Source organism: Chrysoperla carnea, chromosome 1 (assembly GCF_905475395.1).
Source record: "Chrysoperla carnea chromosome 1, inChrCarn1.1, whole genome shotgun sequence".
Classification (NCBI taxonomy): domain Eukaryota; kingdom Metazoa; phylum Arthropoda; class Insecta; order Neuroptera; family Chrysopidae; genus Chrysoperla; species Chrysoperla carnea.
Genome location: NC_058337.1, coordinates 78,472,151 through 78,488,353, shown reverse-complemented (window position 1 = coordinate 78,488,353; position 16,203 = coordinate 78,472,151). Strand labels below are relative to the sequence as shown.

General features: G+C 28.5%; 2 protein-coding genes across 2 annotated transcripts; one reads left to right on the top strand and one right to left on the bottom strand.

The window, feature by feature from the left end:
- The first annotated feature begins 3,482 nt into the window (after positions 1 to 3,482).
- On the top strand, positions 3,483 to 7,810 carry LOC123305145 (lysosomal thioesterase PPT2 homolog). The gene is made up of 5 exons (XM_044886773.1): positions 3,483 to 3,700; positions 5,832 to 5,973; positions 6,048 to 6,155; positions 6,242 to 6,515; positions 7,577 to 7,810. Exons 1-5 carry the CDS (start codon positions 3,572 to 3,574, stop codon positions 7,773 to 7,775), a joined length of 852 nt encoding a protein of 283 aa, XP_044742708.1. The 5' UTR covers positions 3,483 to 3,571; the 3' UTR covers positions 7,776 to 7,810.
- A 1,192-nt stretch (positions 7,811 to 9,002) lies between these two features.
- Positions 9,003 to 10,963, bottom strand: LOC123305285 (zinc finger protein 2 homolog). The gene is made up of 2 exons (XM_044886961.1): positions 10,853 to 10,963; positions 9,003 to 10,781 (listed from the first exon to the last, which is right to left on the bottom strand). Exons 1-2 carry the CDS (start codon positions 10,961 to 10,963, stop codon positions 9,294 to 9,296), a joined length of 1,599 nt encoding a protein of 532 aa, XP_044742896.1. The 3' UTR covers positions 9,003 to 9,293.
- Positions 10,964 to 16,203: the final 5,240 nt, after the last annotated feature.

Below are 16,203 nucleotides of genomic sequence, written 5' to 3'. Positions count from 1 at the left end.
CAAAGAATGTATGGAAAACACAATAATCTTTGTTTTAATTATTGACAGAAAACTTTTCACGCGATTGTTGTCGTCCGATTGTTGCCGATTGCGCACAATGTGTAACCGGTAACTTAGAAAAATGTTGTTACTACATAACAATATTCGATAACGTATAGACATACAGTTATAACGCTTACAATGAGTGAACTCCTGATTCGTTCTAAAGAAGCGTTGGTTTTCAACTGAATCTCTGTTATGAAACTTGTATGAAAGTTTACATCCATTGAATAATATCTCACATTCATGGAGCGAAATACATTATCGCACACGGATAATGGTGGAGTATTTTTCACGTCATATGTTAAATTCTTTATCACGTAATGAAAATTTTGTTTTAATTGGATTGTTTGAAAAATTTCTTAAGAATAAACTTTTATTTTTTATCATACAAAGAAAATGTTTATAAGTTTGTTTTTAATCATTCCAAATCACAAAGAAAAATTATGTTTTATTGAATTTTCGATCGGATGGCCTAAGTATTACACAGAAACAACGTCCCTCGAACAACGAAAAGCTCTGAGTTTTTCATTACAAAACAAAAAATTGTTCATTTTGTTAAAACATATCCCCTTCAAGACCCACAATAAAAGAATTTAGCTAAATATTTTTATTGTGGGTCCTGCTGAAGGGGATATGTTTTAACAATATGCATAATATACCCCACGGAAATTATCCTAATTTGAATAGTAAAATTGTTGTCCATTTCTCCCGAAAAATAAATTATTTTCAGTTATTTTTTGTATAAACTAATAAAACAAGTGATTTTTAGTATCTAAAATTTTAGCTCGTCTAAAAACATTTTCTGTGAAAAAGAAAAACGATATAAAATATACAATATTTTTCAATAAGCTTTTGTAATCTATCCATACATATAAAATGCCTGAAGCAGTTAATCCTGAATGACTGACGGATCAACGCATAGCCTAAGCAGCTGATCGTAGAGACCTGAAATTTGAAGGGTGTGTTCTTTGTATGACGTGTGCATCCTGTAAAATTTATCTGAGCATCCGAGAGGATTTTCCGAAATTCTACCCCTAAGGGGCTGAAATAGGGGTCCAAAATTTGTATAAAAAGTGTCATTTTTGATGTCACTACTTAAGCGATTTTAAAAATTATTTCACCTATAGATTGAAGTAACATAGGCAGTATTATAGTTTTTTAAATTAGGGTTCCGCGCCAAAAAAAGAGGAAGTAAGTGAGAATAAAGGAAGACAAGGCTATAACGCTACAGCTTTTGTTTTTTAAGTTAAAATTACTAAGCGGCGCGGGCGGGTAACTGCTATATAATATGTAACCCCAAGTGAAGCAGATACACTTACTCACATATCGAAACAAATTCTAAGGCACTTCTAGATATGCTAGAATGATGTGGATTTTTTTGTGCTTATTCGACGTGAAATTGTTTGAAACTTACGGGCAAAATCGAAAACCTTCAGGTTTTATATTAAGCCCCCCAGGAAAATAAAAAAATCACCCCCCAAAATTACGTTTTTTTCTGTCATACACTCGCTAAAAAATTGCGTTCGCGCCAATCGACCCGAAGTAAAGTCAAATTAATAGAATATTTTCATTACCCACATCGAAACCCCCCAAAGAGTCGGAAGAATCCCCAAAAAACCTTTTCCATTTCTAAACATGCTAGAAACATGCGTTTTTTTTTTGTATTCGATTAAGAATTTCTTGAAGCGTGAAAATTTTTTAGTTTTACTATTTTTGATAAATATTTTGTTAAATTTTCTTACAAATCATTTTATGTTATTTACTGCGACGTGGAGCCAAGCAAGTCTTAGAATTAATGCATTTTTTAAATATTGATTTATAGATCTCCGAAAAAAATTTAAAAAACATGTCAGTTCCTTCGCGTAACTTATAAAACAGTAGAGCCACTAGTAGCTTTAAAGGTGGGAGACTGGGGAGACTTAGCCACTTAATTTTGCCCAACTTTGCCACTTAATTTTAATACCTATCTAAAGGAAGACTAAATTCGGCGTATTAAACAAGCATGTATCGAACAAGCTATTGTAACTGAATTAGCATCCGAACTTGATACGCATTTTTCAAACCGCAAACGCGCTTAAATGTTGCCCAGGCTACCGATAAACCAATAGCTACAAACAAGTCGTATTTTTCGGCAGATGCAAACCTTTTCATGTGGAATTTCTTGTTGAACTTAAAAAAATCAAAATAAAGAAGAAATAATGCGACATTGTTCTGCACTGCAAGAAAAATTAACGGTCAACTTTAAATCTGATATTGATGGAGATTTGTTGTGTGATAAAGTTTTAGGTTTGCAACATTATCTCGAAGACAGTCAGTCAACACCTATCAAAACATTAAACTTTTTGTAAAAGGGCCCATCCACAATTTACTTCACACCAATTTTACGATTTGTTTAAGGTTAGTAATTGATAAATAATAATAAAATCATAACATACAGTCAAAAGCTTACAAATCCTCAAAGTTTCCGAAAAGAGATCCAAATTCAAAATGTTATCTAAGATTTCATATAGGTACGTACCATTTATAATGAGTATATAAATAAAAATTATTTTTTAGTAAGGAAAAAATATAACATGATTTTGAAGACCTAGAGAATGGACTGAGAACAAAATTGACCACTCTGTAGAAAGAAACAAAAGGACTCTGCGGCCAATACCTGTTTCTTTTTTATAGGTTTGTAGAAACTTTAGAAAGAGACAATTACTGACCATACATTCGCTTTATCTCTCTCATAGTTTCTTATCCGTATTTACTACACAGCTGAATATGGAACACTCAGTCCACTCTCTATATGTCTTTAGGTATTTAAAAATCAATTTTACCTACAAGAAGCTAATCGTATAAAATTTAATAAATGTTTTTGTTTTCAATTTTTTGTCCTTTATTTTCAATCAATTGAACAATTTCAATTGTTTTCAATCACTTAGACAGCCTGATGCGCAAAGTACCCAAAGGCCGATAACTCGACCTTAAATTAAGCCACGATTCCTTTTCGTTTCGGACAGATTTCAATCAAGTAAAGATTTATGACATATCTTATATCCTAGTCAAAAAGCGCTGTTTGATAAAGATAAAATATATTAGATATTCCTTACTTGAATAATTTTTGAACAACTTTCCGAAACAAAAGCAAATCAATGAAAAGGTCTATTAACGTGTTTGGTAAATATTCTTAATAAAACTAGAAATAAGTTTAGGTACCAAAAATATTTCGAATTTTCGGAAGCAAAAACTTTTTATCGAATTTCTAATATAACATAAATATTAGTGAAAAATTTTAATATGAGGTCAAACACTATCAAAGTATTGATAAAATAACTAATAACTTTGGTTTATGTTGTGCCATCTACTTGCGTCCATATTAAAAGTATATAAATTATTGCAGTAGCAAATCATCATCCCCTCTTTTTACTATTTATTGAATAATACAAAGAGTTCAAGGGAATCTGATTATCTGATATAAACTTTGATTTAGCAATGAAGTTATTTTAATATTTAATTATACTCATAAGTTAAAATTGCATTAAAAATGAAGTACATTTATTTGATTTTATTAAATTATATTTGCATTTGTGTGTCTTATAAACCAGTAGTATTAATTCATGGTGTTTTAACGGGTAATGTAAGCATGGGCATTATCGCCGCAAGGATCAAAGAGGTTAGGTTGTTTTTCTACTTTGCATTATATAAATATTAAATGCAATATTTGAATTACTAATAATTATTTGCATTTATTGTTGATATTTGTTTAATTTTAATGATGTTATGACGTCACACAAATTTTTATTTTTAATGTAATGCGCTTCAGTAATTGGTAATCATAACAAAAAATAGCATTATATAATTGTAAAATAAAAACAATTGACGTATGAATAGATGAATCGCTAATCAAATTGAATGAATTTTATGTTATAGTCCATATTCCTAACTAAACATTCCATCAAATTTTGCATCGTGGTTAAATTTTACGACAGAATAATTCATTTTACCTAATATATACTGCGAGCAAATTTTCCGTGCTTTAAGATTTGAATTTTTTGAAACCAAAGTAAAGTTTTCTAACCATCTAAATATACTAGTTTGTGTATTCAGAAGGAAAAGCAATACTTTCCCGGGCGACTATTTGGGCCTGGGCCAGCACCTATCCAGGAGAATCTGGATATGTGCTTTTCCTACGAAATGCACAAGCTATCTTATCTGAAATCTTACTCTTAGCTTCAATTTTAGATAAATTATCAAATATAATATTAATCATAATTTAAATAAAATAAAATTATTATTATAAATATCAGATATGTACCTGCCCCTGTATAAAATTTGTTGCTTTTACAATTACAATAAATAAAACAAAAAAATCAAATGTGGTCAAACGTTACGGACAAATTATTTTTTTGTCTAGGGCGGGAAATTTACTTATTGCCGCATTGTTATTTGTTTCATTGCCATGTTTTCAAAAACATGCTGTCTGCTGTAAAACGCGACTTGAAAGTTGCTATTGTACCGAGTTACAGGCACGCAAATCTAGAATTGTAAAAGTTAGATTTATCAAAATAATTTTTGAAAATTTGTATTTCATAGGTAAATCAATACTTAAAACAATCGCATCTATTGAGAAAGATCAAACAAATATACAAATTTTAAAATTACAGGGTACTAATAAACTAGCTAAAAGTATAACTTTGTAATGGCTCGCGAATGGTATCATATGAAATAGATATTTCTAAAATAAAATTATACTTCAATTATTGACAAATATTTTTTATTTAATTGTTCCTCATTAAACGTTTTCTTTAAAACATTAGGTTTTAAACCAGGATCCATGTTATTATCCGATGTGAAAATATTCAATTCATTTTGATTTTAAATTTATGACAAATACAACAAAACCCATTTTTATTAATTTGTAAATCAAACCAATCTCAAAATTTTCTGCATACATTTTAAAATTAATATCATCTCGATAAAGATATAATTCTTTTTGATCTTGTTTTCATCGTTTCCGATGATCACGCATTAATAATCGATTACGATCACGCTCTTTACGACCTGTCAACGTACGACGTCGTGGCATTTTATTGGTAAAATTACAATAAATTAATAAATAACTTTAAAATTATAATAACTATAATTAAAATTTTTTCATTACTTGTATTAATATCACTTAATTTTTTAAGTTATTCTACTGTAGAACTACAAAAATTAATTGTTTATGTTATGTTATCACGTTTTTTGTATTTTTCATTATGACTTTTTTTAATACTTGAAAGAATCTACAGATGGCCACTCAATTAAAATTAATATTAAAAGTATCAAATTATATATTAGTATTAGTTGTAGCTCACAGATGGTGCCACTGTCTCTGCATATATACATACATGTAATAAATAAAAAATACTGTTGTTTTTTATTATTTATTATTTATATAATTTTTTCTAAAAATAATGATTGATAACACATCTAGACATTAATATGGAACTACAACATTTCATTTCATGTCTAAATCTTTTGTATTTTATTTGTAAAGTTTAGCACCAAAAAGTTACATTTAGTAGACCTAGTAGAGGCTCGCTTCGCTCGCCTGATTAAAATATTCGTTTAAATGATCTAATAAATTGCCGTATTTAAATTTATCGGCTTAATTTTTTTTAACTGGATTTACTTTAAAAATTAACATATTTTGAATTTAATAAGGTCATGAATCTATGTCACATTCAATTCAATTATGTAACCAATAATTTTAAATAAACTTTGGTGCAACTTTTTTGTCTGAAGTAATTCTTTTGTTCTAGAAACACCCGGGAACTGTTATTTACAATACAGAACGATTTGCTGGTTGGTCAAGTGTAGAGCCGATGTGGCGGCAAGTACTCGAAATTGGTGCTGATGTAATTAATATAAGTAACTCAAATCCTAATGGAATACATTTACTAGGTATGATAATCAAAATCTTCGAAGTACAATAACCAAATTAGTTCGTTCACTAATGATAAATCAAATGATTTTAGGGTATTCACAAGGAGGGCTCCTCGCTCGTGCCATTCTGGAAACTTTTCCTGAACATAATGTACATAATTTTATATCATTAAGTTCCCCACAAGGAGGGCAATTTGGAAGTATGTATCAACATGTAAGCAATAAAAAGTTTTATGTAAATATTAACATAATTAAATAATAAAATTTTTACTATTTACTTTTTCAGCTGCATTTTTACATTTGTTTTTTCCCGACCTAGTGTGTAAAACTGCGTATGAATTATTTTATTCCAGAGTCGGTCAGCGTACATCTGTTGGTAATTATTGGAATGATCCACATAAACAAAAATTATATTTTAAATATAGTGTTTTTTTACCATTTATTAATAATTTAATTGCATCAAACCGCAGTGAATCATTCAAAAAGGGTATCGTTAAATTGAAAAAAATGGTGCTAATTGGTGGTCCTGATGATGGTGTTATTACACCATGGCAATCTAGGTAAGGCTTAAATTGATTCATGCATCATTTTCTTAAATATAACCTCTAGAGAATAGCAACTAATACAAGAACTTGTGATATCTCTACAGTATAATAAAAGTTGTTCATCAAGCAATATCAGTTTTGTAGACATCATTAATTGCGCAGAAGTAGGCTTTCATCAGGAACAAACTCACTCTTAATCGCAACGGGTTTTTCTATACTCTTCTTTAAAAAGAAAAATTTAATTTTGCCTTGTTACACCTCGGGTGCCTGGAGTAGAGGGTTTCTACCATCACAACAAATGTTAATTTGATTAGTTGTGATAGGCTGGTGTAGTGGTTAATGCATGAAGGAGGTGAACACAGCCTCTCAAAATAATTGAGGAGTTGATAAATGATATTATCTGCGGAAAAGGTGGTAAAACACATGTTTGGACAGTAAATATAATCTAACCTAGCCTACACCGCGCGTGTAGCGCCACTCTTTATCTTGAGAACGAACTATTGTAGAGCTATGAAACTTGCATCAATTTTGGGCAGGAGAGGGGGGTTCTGCTATTTCAAGTTTTTTTTTTTTTTTTTAATATAAAAGTGGCGTAAAACGTAAAGTTCGACAGGACCAAAATTGAACAATTTTCGTTTTAGAAATAGTCTCGAATTCACGTTTTCCCTGATAATACTTCGAATTCGAGTACATTGAAATAGCGTATCTTCAAACTTCTTTGACACTAAAATGAGTTGTGGTAATGCCCGAAATATCCAATGAAACCAAATAACATACCTGCAAATATTGTGTATTTGTAACGAAACAAAAAGTATCGCAGTTTTATTCTTCCTTAGTGCATAATTCCAATTTCTTTGATACTTGACCAAATATTCTGATATTTAAGCTTGCCCAAAACTAAAAACAAATCTCTTTGTGTTACCATCAAAAACCAAAATTTATCTGCATACTTTTCTCTTGATATAACAATTAAAGAATAAATGCCCGCCTGCTAACTGTATTTAGAGACATCTGTTTCACAAATCTATTTCAACGGAATTAAAATATAAGAACTAATTTATTGCATTTGTTTTCAGTCATTTTGGATATTATGGCAAAAACGAGACTGTTATTGATTATAAAGATCAATTAATTTACAAACATGACACATTCGGCTTAAAAACTTTAGATAAGAGTCGGCGTTTAGTTGTACATGAAGTACCTGGTGTCACCCATTTTGATTGGCATATCAACGTGGATATCGTCGATAAATATATACTTCCATACTTAGATTAATTTGAGATGATTTTTTGTAAATAATTTATTTTAAGAAAAGCAAATAAAACATTTATTTATTTTTAATTTTTTTTTTCATTTTATACAAAACAAATTACAAAATAAGTTACTCGTATAAAATTAATTCTGAGATCAATAAAAAATATTTTTAATTAATACTGGGTTTTTTAACATAACATAAAAATGATAATCAAGAAATTATAAATAAAAACACAATTGTCTTAGGCTCATAAAAACTTAAAAATGGTTACCTCTGCACTTTCAACAAAGTGAAGTACCTATTTTTGGTGCCAATATGCACTAAAAATTGTAATTTTATACACCATTAAATAAATTTATTTACAGAATAAAAATTATTTACAATATTTATTATATTAATGGCTTCTTGGCAAATGACATCAATTTCAATAAAACTTGTTGGTTAAATTATTACGTTAAACTAGAAAAGGACGATATCTCAGTGATTCTTAATTTCTGACTTATCACTGAATTCGCTGAATGTATTTGTTTTCGTTTAGGTTGATAGGAAAAATTTAGTTAATTTAAATGAATTTAATGCATCGAAGCAAAAACTTCGATGAACTACAATAAAACCTATACTAACCAGGTTATTAAAAATTATGAAATCGAATAAGGAGATATGCTGGGGTTTTTGAACTTATCATTTTATTAGGGTTTCTTAGAAGACAGCACAGTAGCTACTCAAATGTCCTGTAATTCAGAATTTCCTAACCAAACTATTACCTTTAACGAACAGGGAAAATCATAATACCAAATATAACTCAAGATATTACGATCGCTTGTGTCATTTTTTGAAATTATTTGAAGAGAAATTTTTTTCTTAGTGTTTTTTTTTTTGGTTAAAAATGCGTAATGTTCGAGTTACAGGCTCTACTTGACCTATATTTTCATAAAAAATTATCAAAAAGCATTTCTGTTTTTCATGAAAAAGGTCTATTAATGTCTTAAAAAATACTCAAAAACAAATATAAATACTCGTTTTAATTATCCCAAAAAAACGGTATTTTAACATAGGTACTAAAATTTTTGATGTCTTAATTTTTTATATTTACTAGATTTGTTCAAGGTAGATCTAAAAGCTAAGATAAAAACTGTTTTCAATCACGTGAAAGGAGCATTAAATTAAATTTTTTTTTTCATTTTATATTTGGTTTTTTGACTTAGTAAATAGATCCAAATTACGACACATAACTTTTAAAACCCATAATACAAGTAGCATTAATTACGACAATGTTTTTGATACTGCCAAATAGCCTTTTTTATCAGTAATTCATTATTATTTTATGTAACTATTAGACTAACCATGCATTCATTACTGAAAATGCATTACTATTATTATAGTTTGACAATATTGTACAATTCACCCTTCAGTTTAAGCGCTTTTAACTATATTCTGTGATCAATGACGTTTCACTTACTTCATTATTATCTTTAACAGTTTTTCCTTTTAATTGTCGCATACTTTTCACGAATATGTAGACTCAAATTACAAAAATTTTAATCCGATGAAGTTGCCTTATGAAATACTTTAATATGTTTGTGTAAATCATTTAAACGCACAAAACGTTTCTCACAATAATTACACACAAATGGTTTGTCTTTAGCATGTGTAATCGCATGCTCTTTTAAATCCCCACTTACAACAAAGGAACGATTACATTCGCTACAATGGTAATTTTTCTCACCTAAATGACGTTTCATATGTATACTTAAACAACTTGATTGTGCAAAGCCTTTGTTGCATGTTGGGCATACGTATGGCCGTTCCCCCGTGTGAGTACGCATATGAACAATTAACGTACTGGATCCATTAAATTCTTTATGGCACACTAAACATGCATGACTTTTTTCACCTGTATGAGTCCTCATATGTTTCGTTAACTCATTTGATTGACAAAATGCTTTTTGACAAACACAACACACGTAAGGTTTTTCTCCAGTATGAGTTCTTACATGCGCTATTAAATTACTACTTGTAGAAAATGCTCTAGGACACATTTGACATTGATGAGGACGCTCTCCGGTATGCGTTCGCATATGTTTTTCTAAATCTTGTTGTTGCCTACAACCTTTGTTACATACTGTACACTTAAACGGTAATTCTCCTGTGTGCATACGTAAATGTATTTTGTAATTCCCACTATGCGCAAAAGCACGGTTACATAATTTACACTTGTATGGCATATTACTGGAATGTGTTTTCATGTGCCTTGCACATTTTGTAGCCGTTGGAAATGTTTTTCCACAAGTTTCACACTGAGTATTCCCTTTTGATATACTACGAGGTGACTTGTTTTTCTTTTTTATGTTAACCTTTTCTTCTAATTCTTCTTTCGGATTGATAACCTCTATTTGAGTTTGTTGTGGAATTGGTTGTTCATTTTGTAAAATCGGAACTTGTGAATTTTGAATTTGAGTCGGCGGTAATTGTGTAACCAATGATGGCTGTAAAATGTTGTTTCCACTTTGTGAGATTTGAACTTGATTGACGCCTAGTGTAGGAACATTATACATCGATGGAAACTGTACATGTCCCATTGTCTGAATATTATATGTATGCAAATGTATATGATTCTGCGGCTGAACAGCGATATTCATGTTTGAGGTGGTATAACTAATTTGTGGAACAATTTGTGGAGAACTACTGACAGTCTGTGGGTTAGTATATCGGCATTGTTGTGGTTCAACGGAAAGAGTATCCGACCTTGGCTCAATATTTATATTCGATTGTAATTCAATATTTTGAGGGCATTCATTATATACTTGATTATTATCACAATTTTCGGTAGATGGCGTTTGTATTATCGGCTTTATTTCCATTTGAACTTTATTTTCATTTGAGTTATTTGAATTATTGCTATTATTAATGTATAAACGTAATTTTGCATCAGATTTTTCGCACTGTTTCTTAAACTGAAATGCTATGTGCAATTTTGCTACGCATTTGTTGCATATTTGAGAAGGTAAACCATCATTTTGCCAAACCTACAAAAAATGCAACCCTGTTAAATATAAATATTCTTAAATTGGTTAAGAATTTAGTATGCAAAACTTACCTGAACAGTTGAACATGCCATTATCTTTTTTGATATATTTACTTTGAATATAGACATCATAACACCTTCGGATAAACACACTCTGCATATATTTTCTAAATCATATTCCATTTTTAGTACAGATTGAACACATTTATTGATAAATTAATCAAAATCATTATCTTTTGGAATAATTCTCAAAACAACTACCACTAAAATACACTTTAGCTTTACATCAATGAAGGTTATATCATGTTTACATCTATAGAACTCTAGTTCGGAATGTATTTACTAGAGTTCGATATTTTTTCGAGGTATTGAAAATGTAAGTAGGTAGGTACCTAATAACCTAATTCATCTGCAAATGATTGCCACATATGGACATAAAATTTTATAGATGGATTATTGCAATATATTTCTAAATGTCCATTATTTGATGCCGGAAAAATGTATATCATTGTTATTTTTTAATTTTTGGTAATTTTAGAAACGGAGTTTTCAATTTTACTTCTTAATATTGCTTGTTGTATTAATCCTCGCGAGTAAGTAATTGAATCTATTGCAACATGGCCTCTCGTTTTTGAATTAACCGTATACATACGAGCGATAAGTTAAGTTTTTAATTAAAAAGAATTGAAAAAATATACATAAAGGTAACCAGTATTCGAGCTCATATCTCTTGAATGAATGCCAAAAGACTTATTCTTGATCCGTTGATGTCACCCGTCATATACGGAAAAAAATCTCTCAAATCTGAAAATACTTGCAAAACCGTTAAGTGTTCGATTTTTGTATTTTTTGAGTGAAAATTACCTACTGCATAAAAATAATTTTTCTGTAAGTATCAAACAACGAAATTTTAACGAGTTTTTGCTATTTTTTTCAAATATACTGGAGAAAAATCGAAAAAATTTTTTTGGAAATATTCCATTTCTAGCTACAAGCCATCCAAATCCGGCTGTAGTATAATGGACGTAATTAGGCTAGGAGTTCTAAGTTATTTGCTAATTACCTTCTTAAAATTATTGTTGACTTCATTACTTTTTGGAGTTCGATTGCTACGGTGCAAATAAGATTACTTGCTTCTTGGATTGGGATATAAGAATGGCCTTTGTTGTGAATTACAAAATAAAATACACATAATAGATCATAAAAAGTACTCTTTTATTTACAAATGTCTGCAACAAGTTTTATATTTATGGAAATCTTACAGGTATTTTGGCGAAGGAAGTTTTTTTTTTGTTTTTTTAAATATAATATAGATGTACTTAAGTAACATCGATAATTTACGTTGTTACCTGGCGTAATCACAGCAAACACTTACAAGGATAAGATGAATTTTTTTTACTGACTTGGAATTCAATGTCGTTTTATATGTAAAGAAAATTTTTTTACGCTTAAGCACGGTTGTTATAATATTTTGTTTGTTCAAGCAAGGTGGTGAATTTATTTATTCCTAATTTTAATTAAAAAATAAAAAAAAAAAACTCAAAATCTTTTTCATTATTTTGAATAATTTTCTATACAAATCGTTAATTGTTTTGCATTTCAAACAGTTATTACAAAAGGCGTTTGCGTTTATCCAAATAAAAAGCTAATCGCCACTTTTTTTTTATAGACTTTTTGCTTTTTAATTATTATTAATTTATTAATTAATTGTTTTTAAGGCACTGAAATGATTCCAATATCATTTAATTACCTTAAAAATGATTAAAAATTCATCGTTAGTTATTACAAATATATGTATATTCAGCATTTTTATTTGAGATTAATTCGTTTAAATCTAATTTTTTTAACATAAAAAAATTTAAGCCAAAGGACCAGTGATTGATTTCATAAGGCATTATTTGTTATGTTTTGAAAGGATATATCGTTTAAATTCATCAAAATTAAAATTATTATAATATAGTAGAATTAATAAATACATTTAATTAATCTATAAGTAGTAGTGACGCAAAAAAAAAAAAAAAAAAAAAAAAAAAAACAAAATAAAAGTTTATTGTTTCTTAGTTTTTAAAATCGTGTAAAAGATTGTACATCAAATTTAAATGATAAAACTTAGATACTTTATACAAATATTATAAAGAATCGAAGTAATAATAATTCACTCAAAAAGAGCGAGCTAGCTTTCTTTTCGGATACTTTTCATTTTGAAGGTGCATGTCTTCGGTTCTGTACGAATGGAAATGAATTTAACTGAACTGCTTACGCTTGCGCCTCATCTTTTCTCTCTAAATAAAAACGAACGAAAAATACAGAATCTTACCAGCTACCCAAGTACGCAATACATCAATCATACCGCTGATCATCCCCGTATCAAAAGAACCCTTCTAGATTCATAGGCATTTTTTCAAAGTGAATGCACAATGCTTTATGAAATCTCACACTTGCTTTCGACTTTTGTTATGTTGATTATTGGAATAAATTGTCTTGTATGCTTTTTTTCCTTCATTTTTCCATTAATTTAACGATTATCAGTCATATATATATATATAATATATGTATGTATAATATAATATTTTTTAAGGTATGTACACAACTATTCATCTTTTTTGTTCAAACTGTACAAATATTTATATTAATTAATTAATAAGTGCAAATACAGGTATTTTTTATTCGAAATATTCACAAATTAGATAAATTGTATTTTATATTCTAGAATACATGCAGTGTTCCCCTGTTAGTATTGGCATTTATAAGATTAATTATCCAATTTTTTTTAAAATTGAAACTATCGTTTATACGGTAAATATTCGGAATATCAGCGATCTAATATATTCCCGTGAAGTTTTTAAAATCGTAAAATTATTTTACAGCTATTAAAACTTATTAAAATTAGAAAAAGATCAAATTTATAAAACGCCCAAAATCGACAGTCCTTCAAAAGCTATGAACTTGGATTCATCAAGATTTCATTTACCTTTGTGCAACGGATTTTTAAGAAAATAATAAATGTTTTAACATATGTCTAAAAATAAGTCTTCGAATTTTCATTCAAGTGAATTTATTTTATTTAAATGAGTTCTATTACTGGTGAATTTGTGTCCATAGCACAATAACCGAGTAGACAACCGAATTTGCTTTTGTCTTCAACGAAAATCTTCAGTCTGAGGACAAGAAGTTTGTGTAATTCAGTGAAGCGCTTTTTGGAAGTTGGTAATGATAGTTTTAATGTCGTATGTAGGTACATTATGATTGTACATGTCAACACGAAGGCAATCAAAATTCTTAATTTTCAAAAGCATTACATTGAATTGTGCTTCAGACTCCTTGTCTTCAGGCTGCGAATATCTTCAGGCTATGTTTACTTTCTTAGTTTTTGATTTCGTAATGAATTGACAGATATGCATTCTTTATTTCGTTTGGATGCTGCAACTGCATTGTAATATCTCTTTTGCGCAAGTGTAACTTCGGTACGATAACAAAAACTAAGCTAACGAGCGTAGTCTAGCTTTTAAGTTTATGTAACATGCACTAGTTTTACAAATGTTCATTTTTATCAAATTTTAAAGCCAACGATAGCTTATATTGCATACAATTCTTTTTGCTTATCGATTGTATACCATTTGACTTTAAATAGCGCGTTTAACTAGTTCTCAGTTTAGACTAGTCATAAAATTTACACTGTGTTTACTTGGTGTTGACATTGTTCTCACTATAAATATTTTCATTGAAATATATTCGAATTTAAAAAAAAAAAGTATATAGATCTTTTAAGTTTTTGAACTTTTTGATCATTTCAAACTTTTTCGTATTGTTTTTCCGAAATTTTAGAAAAATTATAAACAACAGTTTCAAACAATACAATTTATAGAGTGTAAATTAAGGAGCCATTCCAAAAATAACTAAACCACAAAAAAAATTTTGAGTTACTTTTTAGGCCAATGAATATGTAATAAAAATACACTAGTATTTGTAAACTGGCCGAGATTCATATGAGCGTATATGATTTTTGATCTCTAAATGCCGAAAACTCAATTTTAATTATCAATAATACAACCAGTTGATGAATTCTATCAAGTAGAAGGACTCCTATATGTTTTATGTGTCTATTGACAGACATAAGCAAAAAATGGTAAAAATTTGCATTCATAGTGACAATTTTTATAGAATCAATTTTTTGCCCATACGAGCGAAATATTATATTCGAGAGACATACCGTTTCAAATTCCGACTCATCCACAAAACTGCTACCATTAATGCATTTATTGTTAATGGCAACAATTTAACAGATAGAAAATATTTAACAATTCGTACACGATGACGAACAGTTGCTATTTAGTATTTTGTATATTAAGGCCCAAGACAACAAAGGTACATCCAACCAAATAATTCCTTACGCTTATGTGTCACATAAATTTCACACTAAACTGGAAAAAAAAATGGAAACAAATTTATTAAATGTTTTGGGAACAGCCCCTCATTTAAATAGCTCTAGACAAAATTTGTTTGATTTTTTAAACTTACATAACTAAAGTCAGTTCAATGCTTGTGACAAATTTATACTTAGATAATAAATATTAATTAAAATTGTGTTAATATTTTTAAACTGATGTTTCATTTTATTTCTTAATTTCACAAATTTATTTTTAATTTGTGTTTTTTTTTTTTTAAATTTTTTTTTAATTTGTAAATTTACAAATAAAAGCTAATTATCATTGTAAAATAATTTTCAATATATTCAATTCCATTTTACCATTTAAAATTAAAATAATTTAATTTTTTTATTCATTTTTTATTTTTTTAACAATTTTTTCTTCTTCTTTTAATAAAATTTATAATTGTTTTAACATTTAATAGGAATTTCTTTTAAGTTTTTAAAATTTGTAACAGGATTTTAAGAAATTTCTTTTATTCAAATTTCAAATTATTATAAATTAATAAATTAAATTTTTAAATATAAAAGTGTTCTTTAGTTATAAAACCAGGAGTAGAAATTTGTGGTACGAAATTTAAATAAAAGTATTAATTTGTTTTTTCCTAATTTTAATTTTGGAATATTTCGTAGCTATTATATGGTTTTTACAAATTAAAAAATACGATTATCTATTTTTAATAAATTCTGGTTCGAATGTTAATTTTTATTTTCGTTATATTTTAAGTACAATTTTATAAAAAAAATACTTAAAGTTGAAACATAATTCTTTCGAAATATATTTTATGGATACGATTTTTGACGATTTCCAATAAAATTTGAAAGCATCTGGAATTAAAAATCACTTATTATCCAAACAAATGAAGATTAAAGACACACAATTCGAGTGACATGTGAACGAAGCCATTAAAGATCTCAAACAGATAGAATGGGGACTGATTATATAGCTATGGGATTTTAATGCTAAGAAAGAATCTAGCGATAGAAAAAAAAACTA